At 46.7% G+C, this 16,020-nt stretch overlaps 1 protein-coding gene and 2 long non-coding RNA genes across 6 annotated transcripts in view; 1 reads left to right on the top strand and 2 right to left on the bottom strand.

Annotated features, from left to right (window-relative positions):
- Nucleotides 1–3,488: 3,488 nt before the first annotated feature.
- On the bottom strand, nucleotides 3,489–4,129 carry LOC143695145 (uncharacterized). The gene is made up of 2 exons (XR_013184099.1): nucleotides 3,994–4,129; nucleotides 3,489–3,834 (listed from the first exon to the last, which is right to left on the bottom strand). It is a non-coding gene; the product is annotated as an uncharacterized LOC143695145 (long non-coding RNA).
- A 315-nt stretch (nucleotides 4,130–4,444) lies between these two features.
- On the top strand, nucleotides 4,445–15,638 carry LOC143695144 (uncharacterized). Of its 3 annotated transcripts, XR_013184098.1 has the most exons (4): nucleotides 4,445–4,582; nucleotides 5,466–5,548; nucleotides 9,619–9,689; nucleotides 14,502–15,638. It is a non-coding gene; the product is annotated as an uncharacterized LOC143695144 (long non-coding RNA). The 3 variants fall into 3 exon arrangements; XR_013184097.1 differs by lacking the exons at nucleotides 9,619–9,689; nucleotides 14,502–15,638 and adding an exon at nucleotides 7,375–7,505; XR_013184096.1 differs by having other exon boundaries at nucleotides 4,553–5,548.
- The window catches only part of IQGAP1 (IQ motif containing GTPase activating protein 1), a 54,253-nt gene continuing 48,245 nt past the window's right edge, over nucleotides 10,013–16,020 (bottom strand). The window contains exons 35-38 of one of the 2 annotated variants that reach the window (XR_013184095.1): nucleotides 15,559–15,725; nucleotides 13,766–13,881; nucleotides 12,773–12,881; nucleotides 10,013–11,245 (exon numbers count right to left, since the gene is read on the bottom strand). Coding sequence is in view for 1 of the 2 variants with exons in the window: in XM_054642082.2 (XP_054498057.1) it covers nucleotides 11,132–11,245; nucleotides 12,773–12,881; nucleotides 13,759–13,881; nucleotides 15,559–15,725 (513 nt within the window). In the remaining variant the exon portion in view is untranslated. Of the gene's footprint in view, nucleotides 11,246–12,772; nucleotides 12,882–13,758; nucleotides 13,882–15,558; nucleotides 15,726–16,020 lie in introns of both variants that reach the window. The other variant, XM_054642082.2, reaches the window with a different exon arrangement.

Here is a 16,020-nt window from a genome sequence, read left to right on the forward strand (position 1 = left end):
AGGGCAGCATCTTGATCTTGGCTCCAGCTTGGCAAAAATTCAGCCCCGGCACAAGCCTCTCAAAATCCCCCCACCAGCAATATTCCAGCCCTGCCGTGATTTTACCTCCCGCCCAAAAATCCCTTGTCACTGTGCCAGCTCCTGCATAAGTTCATCTCATTGCCCACAGCCCCTTTCACAGGTCTAGGACCTTTTCTGTTTTCATTCAAATCACAGCCTCACAGTCCACTTCCCAGCCCCACATTGATTTCTGGTCCACCTCTAGAGCTTCCAGCCCAGACACAAACAATATTCTACCATCGACGGGGTTTTCAGGCGCAAGGCTGCAGCCCCCTTTCCCGCTCCACACATTCTGTTCTAGTTTCAGCCACAATCCCCAGCCCCTGCAGCCATGTCACAGGCCTAATGTGATTTCAACGCAAGAACACTAAAGTCTCCGTGCCAGACCTATAGTTCTTATGCTGTGTTCAGCCCTGATTCCCCACCTGCAATGAAGACAGCACCAGGCCCAGTGATTTCAGCTCTTTCAGCTCATGACCCACAAGCTTTATTTCACCGTCTCCGTGCCAGCCCTATGGTTCTTATGCCATGTTCAGCCCCCATCCCAGACCCGCAATGATGACAGCACCAGGCCCAGTGATTTCAGCTCCTTCAGCTCTTGACCCACAAGCTTTATTTTACTGCCAGCTCTCTTCCTGCAGCTCCAGCTCTGTGTTTCTCCTGCTTCTGAGGGCAGCATCTTGATCTTGGCTCCAGCTTGGCAAAAATTCAGCCCCGGCACAAGCCTCTCAAAATCCCCCCACCAGCAATATTCCAGCCCTGCCGTGATTTTACCTCCCGCCCAACAATCCCTTGTCACTGTGCCAGCTCCTGCATAAGTTCATCTCATTGCCCACAGCCCCTTTCACAGGTCTAGGACCTTTTCTGTTTTCATTCAAATCACAGCCTCACAGTCCTCTTCCCAGCCCCACATTGATTTCGGTCCACCTCTAGAGCTTCCAGCCCAGACGCAAACAATATTCTACCATCGACGGGGTTTTCAGGCGCAAGGCTGCAGCCCCCTTTCCCGCTCCACACGTTCTGTTCTAGTTTCAGTCACAATCCCCAGCCCCTGCAGCCATGTCACAGGCCTAATGTGATTTCAACGCAAGAACACTAAAGTCTCCGTGCCAGACCTATAGTTCTTATGCTGTGTTCAGCCCTGATTCCCCACCTGCAATGAAGACAGCACCAGGCCCAGTGATTTCAGCTCTTTCAGCTCATGACCCACAAGCTTTATTTCACCGTCTCCGTGCCAGCCCTATGGTTCTTATGCCATGTTCAGCCCCCATCCCAGACCCGCAATGATGACAGCACCAGGCCCAGTGATTTCAGCTCCTTCAGCTCTTGACCCACAAGCTTTATTTTACTGCCAGCTCTCTTCTTGCAGCTCCAGCTCTGTGTTTCTCCAGCTTCTGAGGGCAGCATCTTGATCTTGGCTCCAGCTTGGCAAAAATTCAGCCCCGGCACAAGCCTCTCAAAATCCCCCCACCAGCAATATTCCAGCCCTGCCGTGATTTTACCTCCCGCCCAACAATCCCTTGTCACTGTGCCAGCTCCTGCATAAGTTCATCTCATTGCCCACAGCCCTGTTCGCAGGTCTTGCACCTTTTCCACTTTCATTCAAATCCCCGCCCCACAATCCTTTCAGCTCCACCTCTAGAGGTTCTATCCCAGGCGCAAACCATATTCTACCACGAACCACGTTTTCAGGCCCAAGGTTGCAGCCCCCTTTTCCTCTCCACACATCCTCTTCTACTCAGTCACAATCCCCTGCCCCTGCATCCATGTCACACGCCTACAGTGATTTCGGCACAAGAACACTTTTGTCACTGTGCCAGCCCCTGCATAAGTTCCCCTCGATGCTCACAGTCCCATTCTCACCCTTAGTTTCTTATCCATTTTCAACCACAATCCCAGCCCCACAGTGATTTCAGCTCGATCCCTAGAGATACCATTACAAATCTCCGCAATATCATGGCATCGACGGGGTTTCAGGCACAAGGTTGCAGTCCCCTTTTCCACTTCACATATCCTGTTCTTCTTTCAGTCATAATACCCAGCCCCAGCATCCATATCACAGGCCTGCAGTGAGTTTAGCACATAAATCATACAGTCTCTATGTCAGCCTTCCTGTTTCCATCCCATGTGCAGTCTCAATCCCAAACCCACAGTTTCCCTTTCCCAGCCCCAGTGATTTCAGCTGTTGACACACAACCTTTATTTCACTGCCAGCTCTCTTCTTCCACCTCCAGCTGTGCTCTTTTCCAGCTCTGCCAGGCAAAGCTGCTCTCAGGTTGAAACAGGGTTTTGGCTTTGGCTGCAGTTTTGGGGTTTCACCTCCATGTTCAGTATCACCATTGCCACCCCATTTTGGCAGTTATTATTCTATATCCAGCTTTTTCATTTTGTGTCCCATTCTGCAGCACTGCAGTCCCCACCCTGGCCCCAGTGATTTCAGCTCCAGTCCCACAAGCTTTATTACACTGCCAGCTCTTCTGTTCCACTTCCTGCTCAACATCTTCACAGCAGTGCCACATAACGCTACTTCTGCTTCTCAGGGCAGGATCTTTGCTTTAGCTCTAGCTCTGTGTGGTTTGAGCTTAGATCACAGCCCTTACAGCAATTTCAACTCCAACTATGCAGTTCACCTCCCAGCTCCACATTCCTTATTCCCAGCCCCACAGGGGTTTTACCCCAAACCCTACCATATTTCTGTCTCCTCCAGTTCTGCTGCCTCAGCTCCAGCTCCTCAGCTTCCTACTGGCTGTAGCTAAAAGCTGCTCCTGCTTCTCACTGCAGCTTGGGGCTGTTGATAAGGTCACAAATCAGTTACTGCCATCATTTCAATGTCTCTAGAAGTTGTCCCACCCACCCACCCCCCCCCCCGTGGGATCCCAACTTTGGGGACACTTGAGGCCTGAAGCTCAACATCTACCTTCTCCCTCACTCTGGCTCTCAGCCCAGCACCTGCACAAAGGCCCTCTCACTTCCTCCCAGGCAGCTCCAGGGGCTGGGAATAGCCACCGGGCTCCTGCTCCCCCATACCAAAAGGCACCCTTGGGCTGGTTCTTGGGCCCTGGAACCCCTCTGAGCCCCCACACCCTCAGCCTCTCTGCTTGGTACCACGGGGCAGGGGCTGGGAACCCCCAGGCATATCCTGCAGGCCCTGTGCTGCAGCTCCGTGCCCTTCTCCCATGGCATTTATCTAGCCCCGGCATTTCCACTGCTCCACATTGTTTTGGGCCTGACTCATGTCAAAATCATTATTCCACACCCTGGGGTTTTATATCCCCACTGATCTCACAAATAGTGTTTCAGCCCCAGTCCCACAACCCTTACTGAATTAACATCAGATATCTAGTAAAGAAAACAAATCAAACCAAAAAGATGTAATAAAACGAGCAATAATAACACAATAAAGAAAAAAATTGTAAGTAGAAACAAAATAAAATAATAAAAATGCAAAAACAGCAAGCTTTATTCCTCGTATTCTGAACAATACTTTAAATCCAGAAACCGCGAAACGGCTTCTTCCCGGCCCCCAGTGACAGCAGCCGGTTCCCCCCCGCGCCACTCCAGGCCGCACACCAGCCGCCAGCTACCCGAGCCGCGCAGGGCGCGGCAGAAAGAACTGGACACGACCGGCTCCCAGATGCTGCCGCAGGCGTCGCGTCCGTGCTCACCAGCGCTCCCCGGATCAGCAGCCACTGGGGTCCCGTCCTGGCGCAGCGCCGCTCCTCCGATCGCGCAGCCGCAGCTCCTGTCGCTCCAGCTCCGCCGCCGAACTGACGCCTGCGCCCCCTCAACGCACGCTATTTATGCCCCAGGGCCGGACCAGCCAGCCAATCACAAGCCGAGGCAGCGCCTGCCGGCTCCACCAATCCCAGCCCGCCCATTCCCGCCGCGCTCGGCTCCGCGACCTCCCGCAGTCCCCTCAAGCGCTGCTCCTACCGCCGCCATTGCAGGGGCCGCGTCCGCCCGCTCCCCGCCGTCTGCCCGTTTCCCTGGACCAGAACCTGATCCCGACCAGGACCTGAACTGGAAGCTCCCGGCCGCCCTTCCCGGCCCCAACAGCGCCTGGCGAGGCAGCGGCAGCGGGAACAGCTCCGCCGGCTCCCAAAGCGGCGGTGGCGGGAGCGGCTCCTCAGGCGTACGGGGGAGTGGGACCAGGCTGAGGGGCCGGGCCGCGACTGAGCGGGCTGAGATTGGCGGCACTGCGCCCGGATTGAAAGGGCGGCTGTGATTGGACAGGGCGGACGGAGAAAGGCGGGCCGTGATTGGCAGGTTTGGGAGCCGTCAGGCTGCGGCCCGTGGGAGCGTGGGGTGGAGACCGGGCTGCTCGAAGGACCCGCGGGCGCCCGGGGGTCCCGCTCGCGAGATCCCCCCCTGTCCCCTCCTCCGGCCCTCTCTCGCCCAGGTCCCGGCGAAAAGACCCCCGCAGAGCCCCTCGGGGCGGGGAGGGGTGTAGCCCGGGAGTGGTTCCGGGTCGTAAAGGCGGACTCTGCGACAGCAGCGCGCACCAGGCAGCGGCGGCGACAAGGTGAGGCGGGGGCTCGGGAGCGGGGAGGGCGTGCAGAGCCCGCTGCGGGCTCTGGGCGCCTCTTCTCCCGCACTCCTTCCGCTTCTGCGGAGACTTGGCCTGCCCCGACTGGCCGAGATCAGCACCCTGGCCAAAGTTAGGTGCCCCGCGTCCCCCTGCCCGCCCTCTGCCTGCTGCGGGCCCGCTGCTCACCCTCGTTTTCCCCCACAGTTGTCGGATGTTATAGATGATAAAACAATATTGGCTTTCACATTCATAGATTAGCTTTTTGCATCACAAGTATTCTGATATGGTACAACTTATACTTACTTTTAACTGCTTTGTATGGTGTAATATGCCAGTTTATGTATGCACTGTATATTTCATATGAATAGTAGTGTGATAAATCTATCGTAGGCTTTAGCAAAATGTTAAAATAGAAACTAAAACACTGCTATGTAACTAACGCAGAAAATGGTGCAAAGCAATTATTCTGTTTCTTATAACTCGAGACTGCCCCTACTAAGTGATAAGATAACAGTGACAAAAAGAGCTTAAGCATCCAGGAAGGATTTATCGACTCTTATCAGCATTATCAGGGAGTGTGAAGCAACAGGATAAAACTACAGGAAGAAATAAAATATGTAGACCTAATTTACAGAATGTTCTGCAGACAAGTCAGCGGTTAAAACCAAACAAGAGAGTTCCTGGAACATCAAAAACTCCTCAAAGGAATGTTTGAATAATGTGTAAGCTAATGAATATGCATGTAACCTCAGCAATGTATTATATAGTGAACATGATTTTAAGCTACCTCTCTGCTCTTCGGCTGTGTGCTAAAAGCATCCCAGTGCTGGATTATTTTGTCCTTTTATCCTTTATTAAACTTTTAAAAATTTTACAGAGTGAACTCTATTTATCACATCAATGAAGCTTAAGCTGATCTGCATCCCAGTGCTTCGGGATGTGCTGGGGGAGGCCATCGAGGTAAGTGTGGGGCTACCGCAGTGGAGGCCAAGTAGTTCAACACCACAATAGCAGAATCAGCATCATTAATTAATTTTGTGTTCTTCATGCAAGCCTCAGCGTTAAGAACGCTACCAGCCTCTACTAGCATTAATAATATGCATAGTAAGTGTTATTAATATTAATATTTGGGTAAGAATTGTTAGTGTTAACACTGGTAGCAAGTATGTTAGCTGGTGTTTACTGTGAAGCTCTGCTCTCCCACAGTATGACAAGATCCTGAAGCTGACCTCAGGTGCAAAGTTAGGTGAGCACTGCTGTCCTTACCACAATCCCCAAATAGAGCCATGCTCCAGAGATGGGCAGCAATGAATCTGCAGATGCCTTCCCAAGGTGACAGAGCTCTGCAGTCAGGGGATGTGAAGACAACCATTGCTGTCCTAAGCTTCATCCTCTCCAGTGCAGCCAAGCACAGTATAGACCGCAAGTCTCTGTCAAGTGAGCTGCAGCAGCTGGGACTGCCCAAAGGCAGGGGAAGCCCTCAGGGTGGCACCATGAGCCAGACCTGGTGGGATGTTGCTGACAGTTCCCAGCCCTGCCTTCTTCACACCCAGATAGGGGACAGGCTGCCTGCTGTGCTGTCCTCCATCACCTCCCTTCTGTACCATCAATCCCTGGGGGCTCCTCAGGTGCTTTGGTGAGGTTTGGCAGCTGCAAGTCTGGTGTGAACAGAGGGATTCTTCTCTTGTCTCCCCTCATGAGCAAAGCATGCCAGCCAGTTGTGCTGTTTTACATGTGACTGACCCACAAAATTGCAGGAGACTGAGGACTTGTAACAGGTGCAGGACAGGTTCAAAAGGAACTTGGGAAAAAACCTCTGTCTTTCTCAGTCCAAAGGGACAGCAGAGCTCACATCTGCTCACAATAATCCTCTGGAGAGTGGAGCAATGTTTGTATGGAAAGATGACTGGGGGTAAAATCAGAGGAAACTGAGAAGTTACATTTGTATCCTAACAGAAGCTGTAATGGGACAGAAATTTTAGGGTAAAATACAGGTGCTGTTCCCAGGATGGAACTGGGTTGGCATGCTCCACGATGATTCCCCATACAACCATAAGCACCTGCTAAGGGGGGTGGAGTGGAATGGGGCACCACAACCAGGCTCTGCCAAAATCTTTGCAGGGGCAGCAACTCCATAGTACTTTGAAGCTTATTAACTGCATAGCAAGGGCTATTAGGCATATGTAGGAACACGTTCCAACCTAGCGTCTGAAGACCAATTTAGAGGAGGCACCTCTAAGTCCAAAGCCAGCCAGACCTTATGTTCTTAGCACCATTCATCGAGAAGAAATCCTGTGACATTTGCAAATTTAAGAGGTGACACCCCCATTCAGACCGTGGCTCCTGGGTGCAAACAATAGCTCTTTTCAACAGCAAGGAAATCTGCATGCCCTATTGTCTCTAGGTCACTTCACTTGAGAGTCCCAAGACCCAAACCCAGCCAGAGTCCTAGTTCCCAGAAAACTTCTGCTATAAGAAATCCTTCAAAGTGTGCAATTCTAGGAGTGGAAATCCTACAGGAAACATGAGGCTTCAGGCTCCTAATGGGATCTCTTTTCACACAATGGAAAACTCAGTAAGCCCTTCTGGCAAGACCAGTTCACAGGAGGCCCACAGTTCTCAAGGGCCAGGCTTGAGAGATCTGACTCCATGGAAGCTTTAATCTGAGAAAAATCCTGTGATGTTGGTACTTTTAAAAGGCAGAATGGCATATTTGGACCCTGGCTGATGCTTTGGAGAGTGATTCTTTTACACAGTAAATAAAGATTTCATTCCAATGTCTGTAGGTCACTTTGGAAACAGCCCCTGAAACCCAAGACCAAGAAGAGCCATAGTTCCTGGCAGCTGCCATCTGGGAGGAATCCTATGACATTTGTGATTCAAGAAACTGAACCCAAAATTTCAACAGCTGATATGCAGATGCAAAAGACTGCTGTTTTCCTGAGATAAGAAATACTTCAAACCTAACATTCTGAAGGAGTTCAGAATACACACCCAGGACTGCCATGGCCCCCAAAGTGCTACTTCCTGGCAGATTGTCTCTATGGTAAACCCTGTCACCATAGAAATGTTAGGAAGCAGAATCCAAACTACAGCACAAGCACCTGTAAGGAAAAGGTACCTCTGTTCATGAGATAGAATAACTTCCACCCTAATGTTTCAGAGTAAGTTGACATGAGGGCCTAAGGGAGGCCAAGGCCACCTACACCTCTACTTCCTAGAACCGCTGGTGTCAGAGGAATACTGAGATGTTTGCAGTTTTACAACTGGAAGGAAAACGCGCTGGGTCGGGGGCCGGCAGTACCGCTCTCTGTCCACAAGGCGGCAGCAGTGCCGCCGAGATCCGGCCGGGGCTGCGACGTACATTGGAGGCAGGCAGAGAACTGAGGCAAAAGTTGCCAGAGAACCCTTTCTATTCCCTTCAGCCCCTGCAGCTGTTCTGATGGTTTCAGGGCACTTGATTGGTTCATTCCTAGATAAAAACGTTATGTCTTTATTTTCAAAACTATTACCCATCTCTAGTCAAGAGTTTCCTACATTCCTGTATACAAATGAGTAGATAGAGAGAGGGTTTCTTTCCAAATGAATTTAGAGATAAATTCCTTTTCTTTGCCAATACCTACAAAAATGAAAAACTTGACATGTTTTAGTATTCTACACCCACCCCTCCCTGTGAAATTTCTGGCAGCTTTGGGTCCCTCTGGGGGACAGCACCCAGCATGACCTCCCCTCATTCACCACCCACCTGCTCCTCCACCACAGTATGGTTCCTTCTCCCAGAGATCTTGGAGTGCCCCAAATGACATCAGTGTCCTGAATCTTCACCCCCTTTTCCTCACCCCCAAAGAAAGCACAGAATGAGTCAAACTGACCTGAACAGCAGCATGGCACTTTAGTCCAGCCCTTTCCACGTGTACATCCCCCTGGAAAGGGACTGCTCCACCAAGAAAGGAGGGCAGCCCCCAGAAGGGTTGAAGTTCCTCCCCAGCCTCGCTGTCACAGGCGAGCAGCAGAAACAGGGAGTGATAGCAGAGAGGACACAGGAAGAAAAGGAAGAACGGGGTGCAGGATGAAATTGACCAACCCCCCCCCAAAAAAAACCAAAACAACAACAAAACAAAAAACAAAACAAACAAAACAAAACAAAACAAAAAAAAAAAAAAAAAACCAAAAACCAAAAATCCCTAACAGAAAAAAGCCAAACAAAAAACCCCTGGGATGGATAGCATGGCAGAGACGGATTAAAAAGGAACAGGGACAGCAAACGGAACACAAGGATTCTGTGAGGGACAATGGCACAAGGAGCACCACAGAGCCACAGAGAATAGAAAGGAACACAAGTGAGGCATGGAGGAGGACAGAGAAAAAGACAGAGTGCTACACACACAGCAAGGACAGGGTTACAGAGACAAAGAGGGAAAGAAGGACTGAAAGAGGAAGTGACCATGGCATGTGCAGGTGGGGGGGGGGGGGGGGGGGAAGGCAGGCAAGGCACAGCAGAGGAATGGAGAAAGAGAGGCATGGCCAGCAAGACAGAGGCTTACCAAGAGAAGGGTACAATGAGGGAGAAGGGCTAGGCCGCAGCTGCAGACAGGTACAGGCCAAAAGGACAGTGAGAGGGACAAAGAAATACAGTCACATCCAGGACAAAGGAAAAAGGAGAGGAAGAAAGGAGGAGAAATAAAGAGGCGGGCAGGGAGGGAGAGAGACAAAAAGTAGAGGAGAGGGATTGAGAAATATTTACTAAACAAATATTGAGTATTTGTTTCTTGAAAGAAAAACAAGAACAAGAGAGATTGAAGTAGTGAAAGGGAATGGGAGGGGGAGCACACAGGACAAGAAAGGAACACTAAAGACACACCGGACAGAGAGAAGGGGTGGAAAGTTGGATATAAGGCTGAAAAAAAACAGGAACAAACCCCAAGACTTATTAGAGAGTGTGGCTGATGAGTGTCAATAAATCATGAACAGAACTGGTTACTGTCACAGCTCGGCCTGGAACTCATTAATTATCATCTGTCTCTCGGCAGGGCCATAAACTCCCTGCTACAACAAGAGGGGAAAGCTAAATGGTTGATGTTCTCCATCTTTCTTGGGCTCGGTAAGCAGTTTTTGTTATCGGGTTGGACCACACATACGCCAGTACTAGAGTATGTTTAAATACAGTCTAAACACCAGCAAGTTTACTTATTTCTTTCCAAGAGAACTACAGAAAAGTTATACTCAGTGGCAAAGACATTCCAAATAGTAGGAGTGTCTTTCATGAGAAAAAAAGACATAAGCTGAAAGAACTTGCCTCGGAGTAGATCAAAAAGTTCATTTAAACTCTGTACAGTAACCTGAAGAAGCAGGCCAACTTGAAATTTGCAGGACATATGTCCATTAAAAAAACTGAAGGAAAAAACGGGGAACAGCTGAAGCAAATGAATTTAAAGGTCAATTATATTTTGTAAGAGTCTCTTCATTTTTATTGGATATAACAGAACAGCCAGCACCACCACCACTGTGAAAAAGCGCAAAGCCCCCATGAAATAATAAAAGATAATGGAATTTGAGTGTAGCTAGAAAAAATTAACTTTTTAAAAGCTAATCTATTTGAGATAGGCTCTACCTACAGACTTGTCCAAGGAAGAAAACTAACATTTATTGCATCAGACACAGATATATAGAACATTGCTCTAAACTGGGGAAAAAAAAGTAAATTTTACATTTCAAATGCTTTGCAAGCAACAGTAAAAGTTAACATGTCACAAGAAATTGTTTCAGCTACTCTCCCCTTCCACAAAAATCTTTTTATCTATAAGCCCCAGTAAATACATTCAATGGTCCCTCCATTGAAGGGGGCACCTGTAAATTACTACACTGTGATAAACAGAAGCAAATGGAGAAAAATGAGACACTTAAGCTGCTATATGTGGCTGTAGTACATCATCACAAATAGCTCAGTAACTTTTTATGATGCTTACTGATTACCTGACCGCAGTAGTTCTAATCTTGGCAACTGGCCACTGCCACCTCTACCAATGCAAGCTTGCAAACAAACAGATAACCTGGACCTTAACCACGTTTTCTATTGGTCATCTTTGCTTGAGAATAACTGGAGTCCAAATACCACCTGCAACCCTTTTTTGGCTCTCAGGAAGAGGCTAATAGACCTCCATATAGTGCCAGCTTTCTCTTTGCATAGGCAACAAGAACTCAAGCCTCATAAAGCACACGGTTAGGCAAATTAAGCATTCAGATGGCCTAAGTATACTCTAATATTAGTTGAATTGCCAAACCCATGTAAAGTACATTCTAAAATAACCTCTTTAAAGGGGATCTTCAAAATTGGAAGATTATAAATAAACAAGAAACCAACCCCCCTGTAGACTCAATCAGGGTTGTCAACTCCCAAGAGGTTCTTAGTCCTCCTTCATGATACATTTGATACAATTAGTACACAATTAGTGGGAATATACTGATACATCACCACATTATTAAAAGTTGTATGTGCAGGTTTCTATCCATCTCCCCTTTCACAGACTTGCTGGCAGAGGTCGGTTACTTCCCATAAAATTTCTTATTCAGAAGAAAGATCAGAAGATTGACGTTCACTTTTGCTCTGTTGAACAACTTCATGACAGCAACACCTTCATACTGCAGCTGCAAGAGATCCTGCCAAAGAGAGCATCTTAATGAGTGAAGAATCCTCAAGAGCTGACAGAGAATATAAAAGACCCTGTAGTACAGTAGATCTTAAGGAATATCAACAAAAACGTACGCGGCATAAGATAGAAAAGCAAGAGACTTATTAAAGAGCCACTTATACTGTGTAAAAAATAGTCATTCTAAGGCATTAACGGTCTTAATTACTTTAAGCAGTGGGTTTAAAAAAAATTACAAAAGAGAACAGAAATAGAAGACCATTATAAGTAACCCAAATTTCAGATCTAGCCATCTCTAGCCTTGTGATTTGCACAGTAGCCATAAAGTTGCTGTGACATTTAGAACATTTAGGTTTCCTGTGTGCCTAATTCTATCATGTACCCATGAAACATTACAACATTCCACAGTGTCCCTTTCTGAAAGCTTTAGTGGCCACAGATCTCAGGGAAGTGGCTTACAGCATTTCAATCTACGGCGCAAAAAGAAATGGTGTCTCAGTCAGTATGCGTATGATGTCGATTCAATTTCTCAGATGTTTACGTAGGCAGTATTTCTAGTTATACTTTGCTTTGTCAGCAATGCACCTGCACTGATTTTATCTCATCGATTAAATTCTTTCCGTAATCCTACTCCTGCAGGTAACACGGTGGGTAGGTGTGGGCATATGGGTGGACGTGTGTGATGTTGTATCCCTTGTGCTGTCCTCTGACATCTGCTTTATCTGCAAGGCAGTGCTACAAAGGCATAGTGGTATAGCAAACCATGTGCCTGAGAAGTGAGTGACCTTGGGTAGCCCCACGAACCAACAAGTTAATGACCAGCTCTAACAGATTAGGACCGGAACATACCAGGGGAGCCCTCAAAGCAAAAGAAAAGTGTGAGGCAGCTGTCCATCCCAGCAGCCAAGCTGGCACGGACTAACTGCAATGCACGGTGCTACTGCACACAATCTGTTTTGAAAGGCCTGAGGCTTCCACAACTAACAAACCTAAAGAAGACCAAGATGGACAGGGGGTGGGGAAAGAAAGGGACAGAGACACTAGGTGTGAAAATACTGGCATGAGAAAAAGAACAGGGAACCGTCAAGTCAGCATGCCTGTTCTGGTGGCCTAAGTAAAGGCTGACACCTAAGGAGGACACTTAAGATCTGGAAACAAATGGGTAAGTGTGGGGTAGCAGAAAGAATACCAGTACACAATGACTGGCTGAAACCATCACACACAAGCCTAGGTGACTGCTGCCACAGACTCCAAAGCTCTCCTCTGTAGCAGGAAATTGTTGAAAACGCAAGTTTTTGTTTTGTGTGCGTATGTGTACACATAATTAAGAACACAGACCAACATCAGACTTTCATTAGCAAATAAACAAAAAGCAGTTTGGATCCCCTGTATGTGTTGCATCTGCTTCACCTGCAACAAATGGGTTATTTTTGAGAGCATTATTCAGACCATTTAGGCAAAAAATGTGTCATTGCTATTTTGATGAAGAGACTGGCATGGGAACTTACACGACGCTATTAAATAGGACAGTTCTTACCTGATAATGTAACATAAACGTTTCCATCTGTACACCCATGAATTTTGCTTTAACCTCAAAATCTCCTACTTCTTCCGTTGGACTGATTTCAAAAATCACGTTTTTAAACCTATGAAATTGAGAAATGAAAAATCGCAGGGAAGGAATATATGAGATGAAACCTGAAGATAAATTTTTAAAAATTCTCTTCTTAATTCTTTATTCTGGTATCCCTATTTGAAAGCAGCCCATACAAGCCAAAGAGACTCAATATAACAATGAACAGAAGCCTAACAGATTCTATGTCCGGTAAATCCTATCTTCACACAAGCATAGCAGGAAAGAGGGTCATTTAATTTAGCTTGCACAATCTAAGCAGTCTACTTTAGTGCCGCATATTTATGCCTCATTTAGTGCACCGAGTACAAAGTATGACTCAGTGTTGAAAAAATTCTAGTAACAGCCAGCTCCTCTATACTCCACACAAGACATGCCAGCTTCTCAAGGCTAGCAAACTACAGCTGGAAAAACTCAAGCTAGCATAAAGCTGACTTTTCAACAATGGAAGCTGTTAGCGATAATAACATTTCACCCAAGGAGGTACCCTTCCATAACTGTGGAGGTGACAGAGAAGCGGTTGGGGGAAAGACGATGTCATGTTTAAATCACATTACACTTCTCAATCAAAGAATTGCTTTGCTCCAACCAGAAAAAGAGAACTGAAGAGTGATCACTATGCAAGGTGTCTTGGCCCTAGGGATGCCAGCCTAGGTCATCAAAGCAACTTTTCCAGCTTTAATAACTAAGTCTACCAATAACACTAAAATTCAAATAACAAAATTGCAAGACAATGTCACACAGTCTCAAATAGATCTCAAAATTTCTGGTCCTCAACTATCAGCACCTAGACTAGTTCTAAGAAAAAGACAGGAATTCAGCATACCTATTTTCCTTTTCCTCCAAAAAGGTTATTTAGCCTCAAAGAGTTTTAAATAATAGATACTCACTGGTTACCTTGCAGGTCCTCAATCTCTAAAAGCACTCCCTTCTCATGAAGTCGAGCAGCTGTGTATTTCAGAGAAATCTTTTTACTGTTTTTGCCTTTCATCTCTCGAGGTTTCTTGGAGACTCTGGGGAAAAAAGACAAACCAAACAAATTAGAAGGTCACAAGTAAAGACACTGCAGCAAATTTTCAATCCTATTTGAAAGAGGGGATAGAATCAGTACAGCTAAAGAACTGTGACTAATGATAGATAACTATGTACTTCTACTAGTCAATTTACCTACAAAGCACTTGTAGCCCAGATCAGATCCTTAATTTTCTACTATTTACCAATAACATTTAAGCATAATAATAATAATAATAATAATAATAATAATAATAATAATAATAATATCAAAGTAAACAAAAACCAACCAAAAAAACAAAACCAAAAAAATCCCACCCAAAACATAAGGATATGGTACTTCATAAAAAGCAATACCATCTCTCATTAAGCAAAATGGGGTGTAATGACAACTGATATGGAGAAAAGCTGAGACTACTCAGAAACTTGCTTGTATTTTCATTCTGCAAACAAAAAGGGTTCACATTCTCACATCTGACTGGAGGAGACAACTATTCTCCCCCCCGCCAGAAAATCTGATTTGTCTAGCACTATAACAGCTGACTTCATTTGGCATAGAAATGGGGACAATTTGTGATCAAGGGTTTCCTTGTAGGTAACTATGTTATTTCATTCTAATAAGGATAACAGGACAGACTGACTGAGCAGCAAGTGCCTATGTGGACAACAACCTTCGTACCACTGGACTCTCTGCACTCTCTTCTCCCAAAGGGACCAAAATGTCTTTCAAGATTGTCTTTTTGACACCATTCATGGCAAGGACCTCACCCTGTATTTTCTTACTGCTGCTGAGACCCTTTTGCTAAGACTATTGCTGTGGGAAAGAGCTTGGACAAGGAGCTTTGAGCAGATAGTATTATGGTTCTTCTTAGCAACACATGCTTTCTTGTAAGAAGCACCTCTAGGGCCGTGGAACCACCTGCTGCAGGTCATGAGGTTCAAGACCATCTAAGGAATCTGAAGGTGTGGAAGTCCATGGACCCTGATGAGATGTGTCTGATGAGATGGGTCCTCAGGGAACCAGTGGAAGAAGTGGCTAAGCCACTATCCATCATGTATGAGGAAACGTGGCATTCCAGTCAAGCTCCTATCAACTGGAGAAGGAAAATAAGGAAGACACAATCTGTCTCACTTCTGTGACTGGCAAGGTCCTCCTGGAAACTGTGCTAAGATACATGAGAAACAAGGAGGTAATTGGTGACAGCCAATATACCTTCACTCAGGTGCCCGGCCAATTTGGTGATCTGCTACAACGGGGTTAATACACCATTTCTGGATGAGGTTTCTAACTTCTTCTCCATTTCTGACTGACAATCATCTACCTGTATTTGTGGAAAAGCATTCAACAATGTTCCACACAACATCCTTGTGTCTAAACTGAAGAAAAAGGGATTTGATAGATGGACCATTTGATGGATAAGGATCAACCGGATGGTCACACTCAAAGAATTGCAGTCAACAGCTTCCTGTGAGGGTGGTAAGGCCCTGGGACAAGTTGCCCTGGGAAGCTGTGGCTAACCCATCCCAGAACTGTTCCAGCCCAGGCTGGATGGGGCTTGGAGCAACCCGATCTAGTGCAAGGTGTACCTGTCCACGGCAGGGCGGTGGGAATCAGATTGTCTTTAAAGGTCCCCTCAAAACCAAACCATTTTATGGTTCTACGGTTCCAAGATACTTACTTGCCCTTGCTGGCCAAGTTATCCAAGCAGGTCTTTATGTAACTTTTGTAATAATCTACTTGTTCTCCATAAAAAGTAGCTTTGGAGTTCAAGGCACTGTATGTCTGCTGCAGCTTCACTAGCTCTGCCTTTCTTCTCTGACGGTATCTACGCTGATTTCTGATATCCTACAGCACAAAGAAAGACAGGCAGAGACTTAACAGTGATTTGAGCTCTCCAGGTGCTCAGTCCCAGAGCCACTGAGTACTTGAAACACACAATTTGATTTTGCTTCAATGCAAGGCTTGAGCACTCATTTGCACTTGCCCCAGTTTAAGTGTCACAGCTTTTTCTCTGTTATGACTATTTGCGGAACTAACCAACTCTACAAGTTGCACCTTCTGTGGCTTTCTCAAACTTCAGTTCTGTTCTAGTTGTGATACTAGAGTGGGCACTGAAAGCCCATGATATAAAAGCAGCAAT

This window comes from Agelaius phoeniceus, chromosome 13 (genome assembly GCF_051311805.1).
Source record: "Agelaius phoeniceus isolate bAgePho1 chromosome 13, bAgePho1.hap1, whole genome shotgun sequence".
In the NCBI taxonomy this organism is placed as follows: Eukaryota; Metazoa; Chordata; class Aves; order Passeriformes; family Icteridae; genus Agelaius; species Agelaius phoeniceus.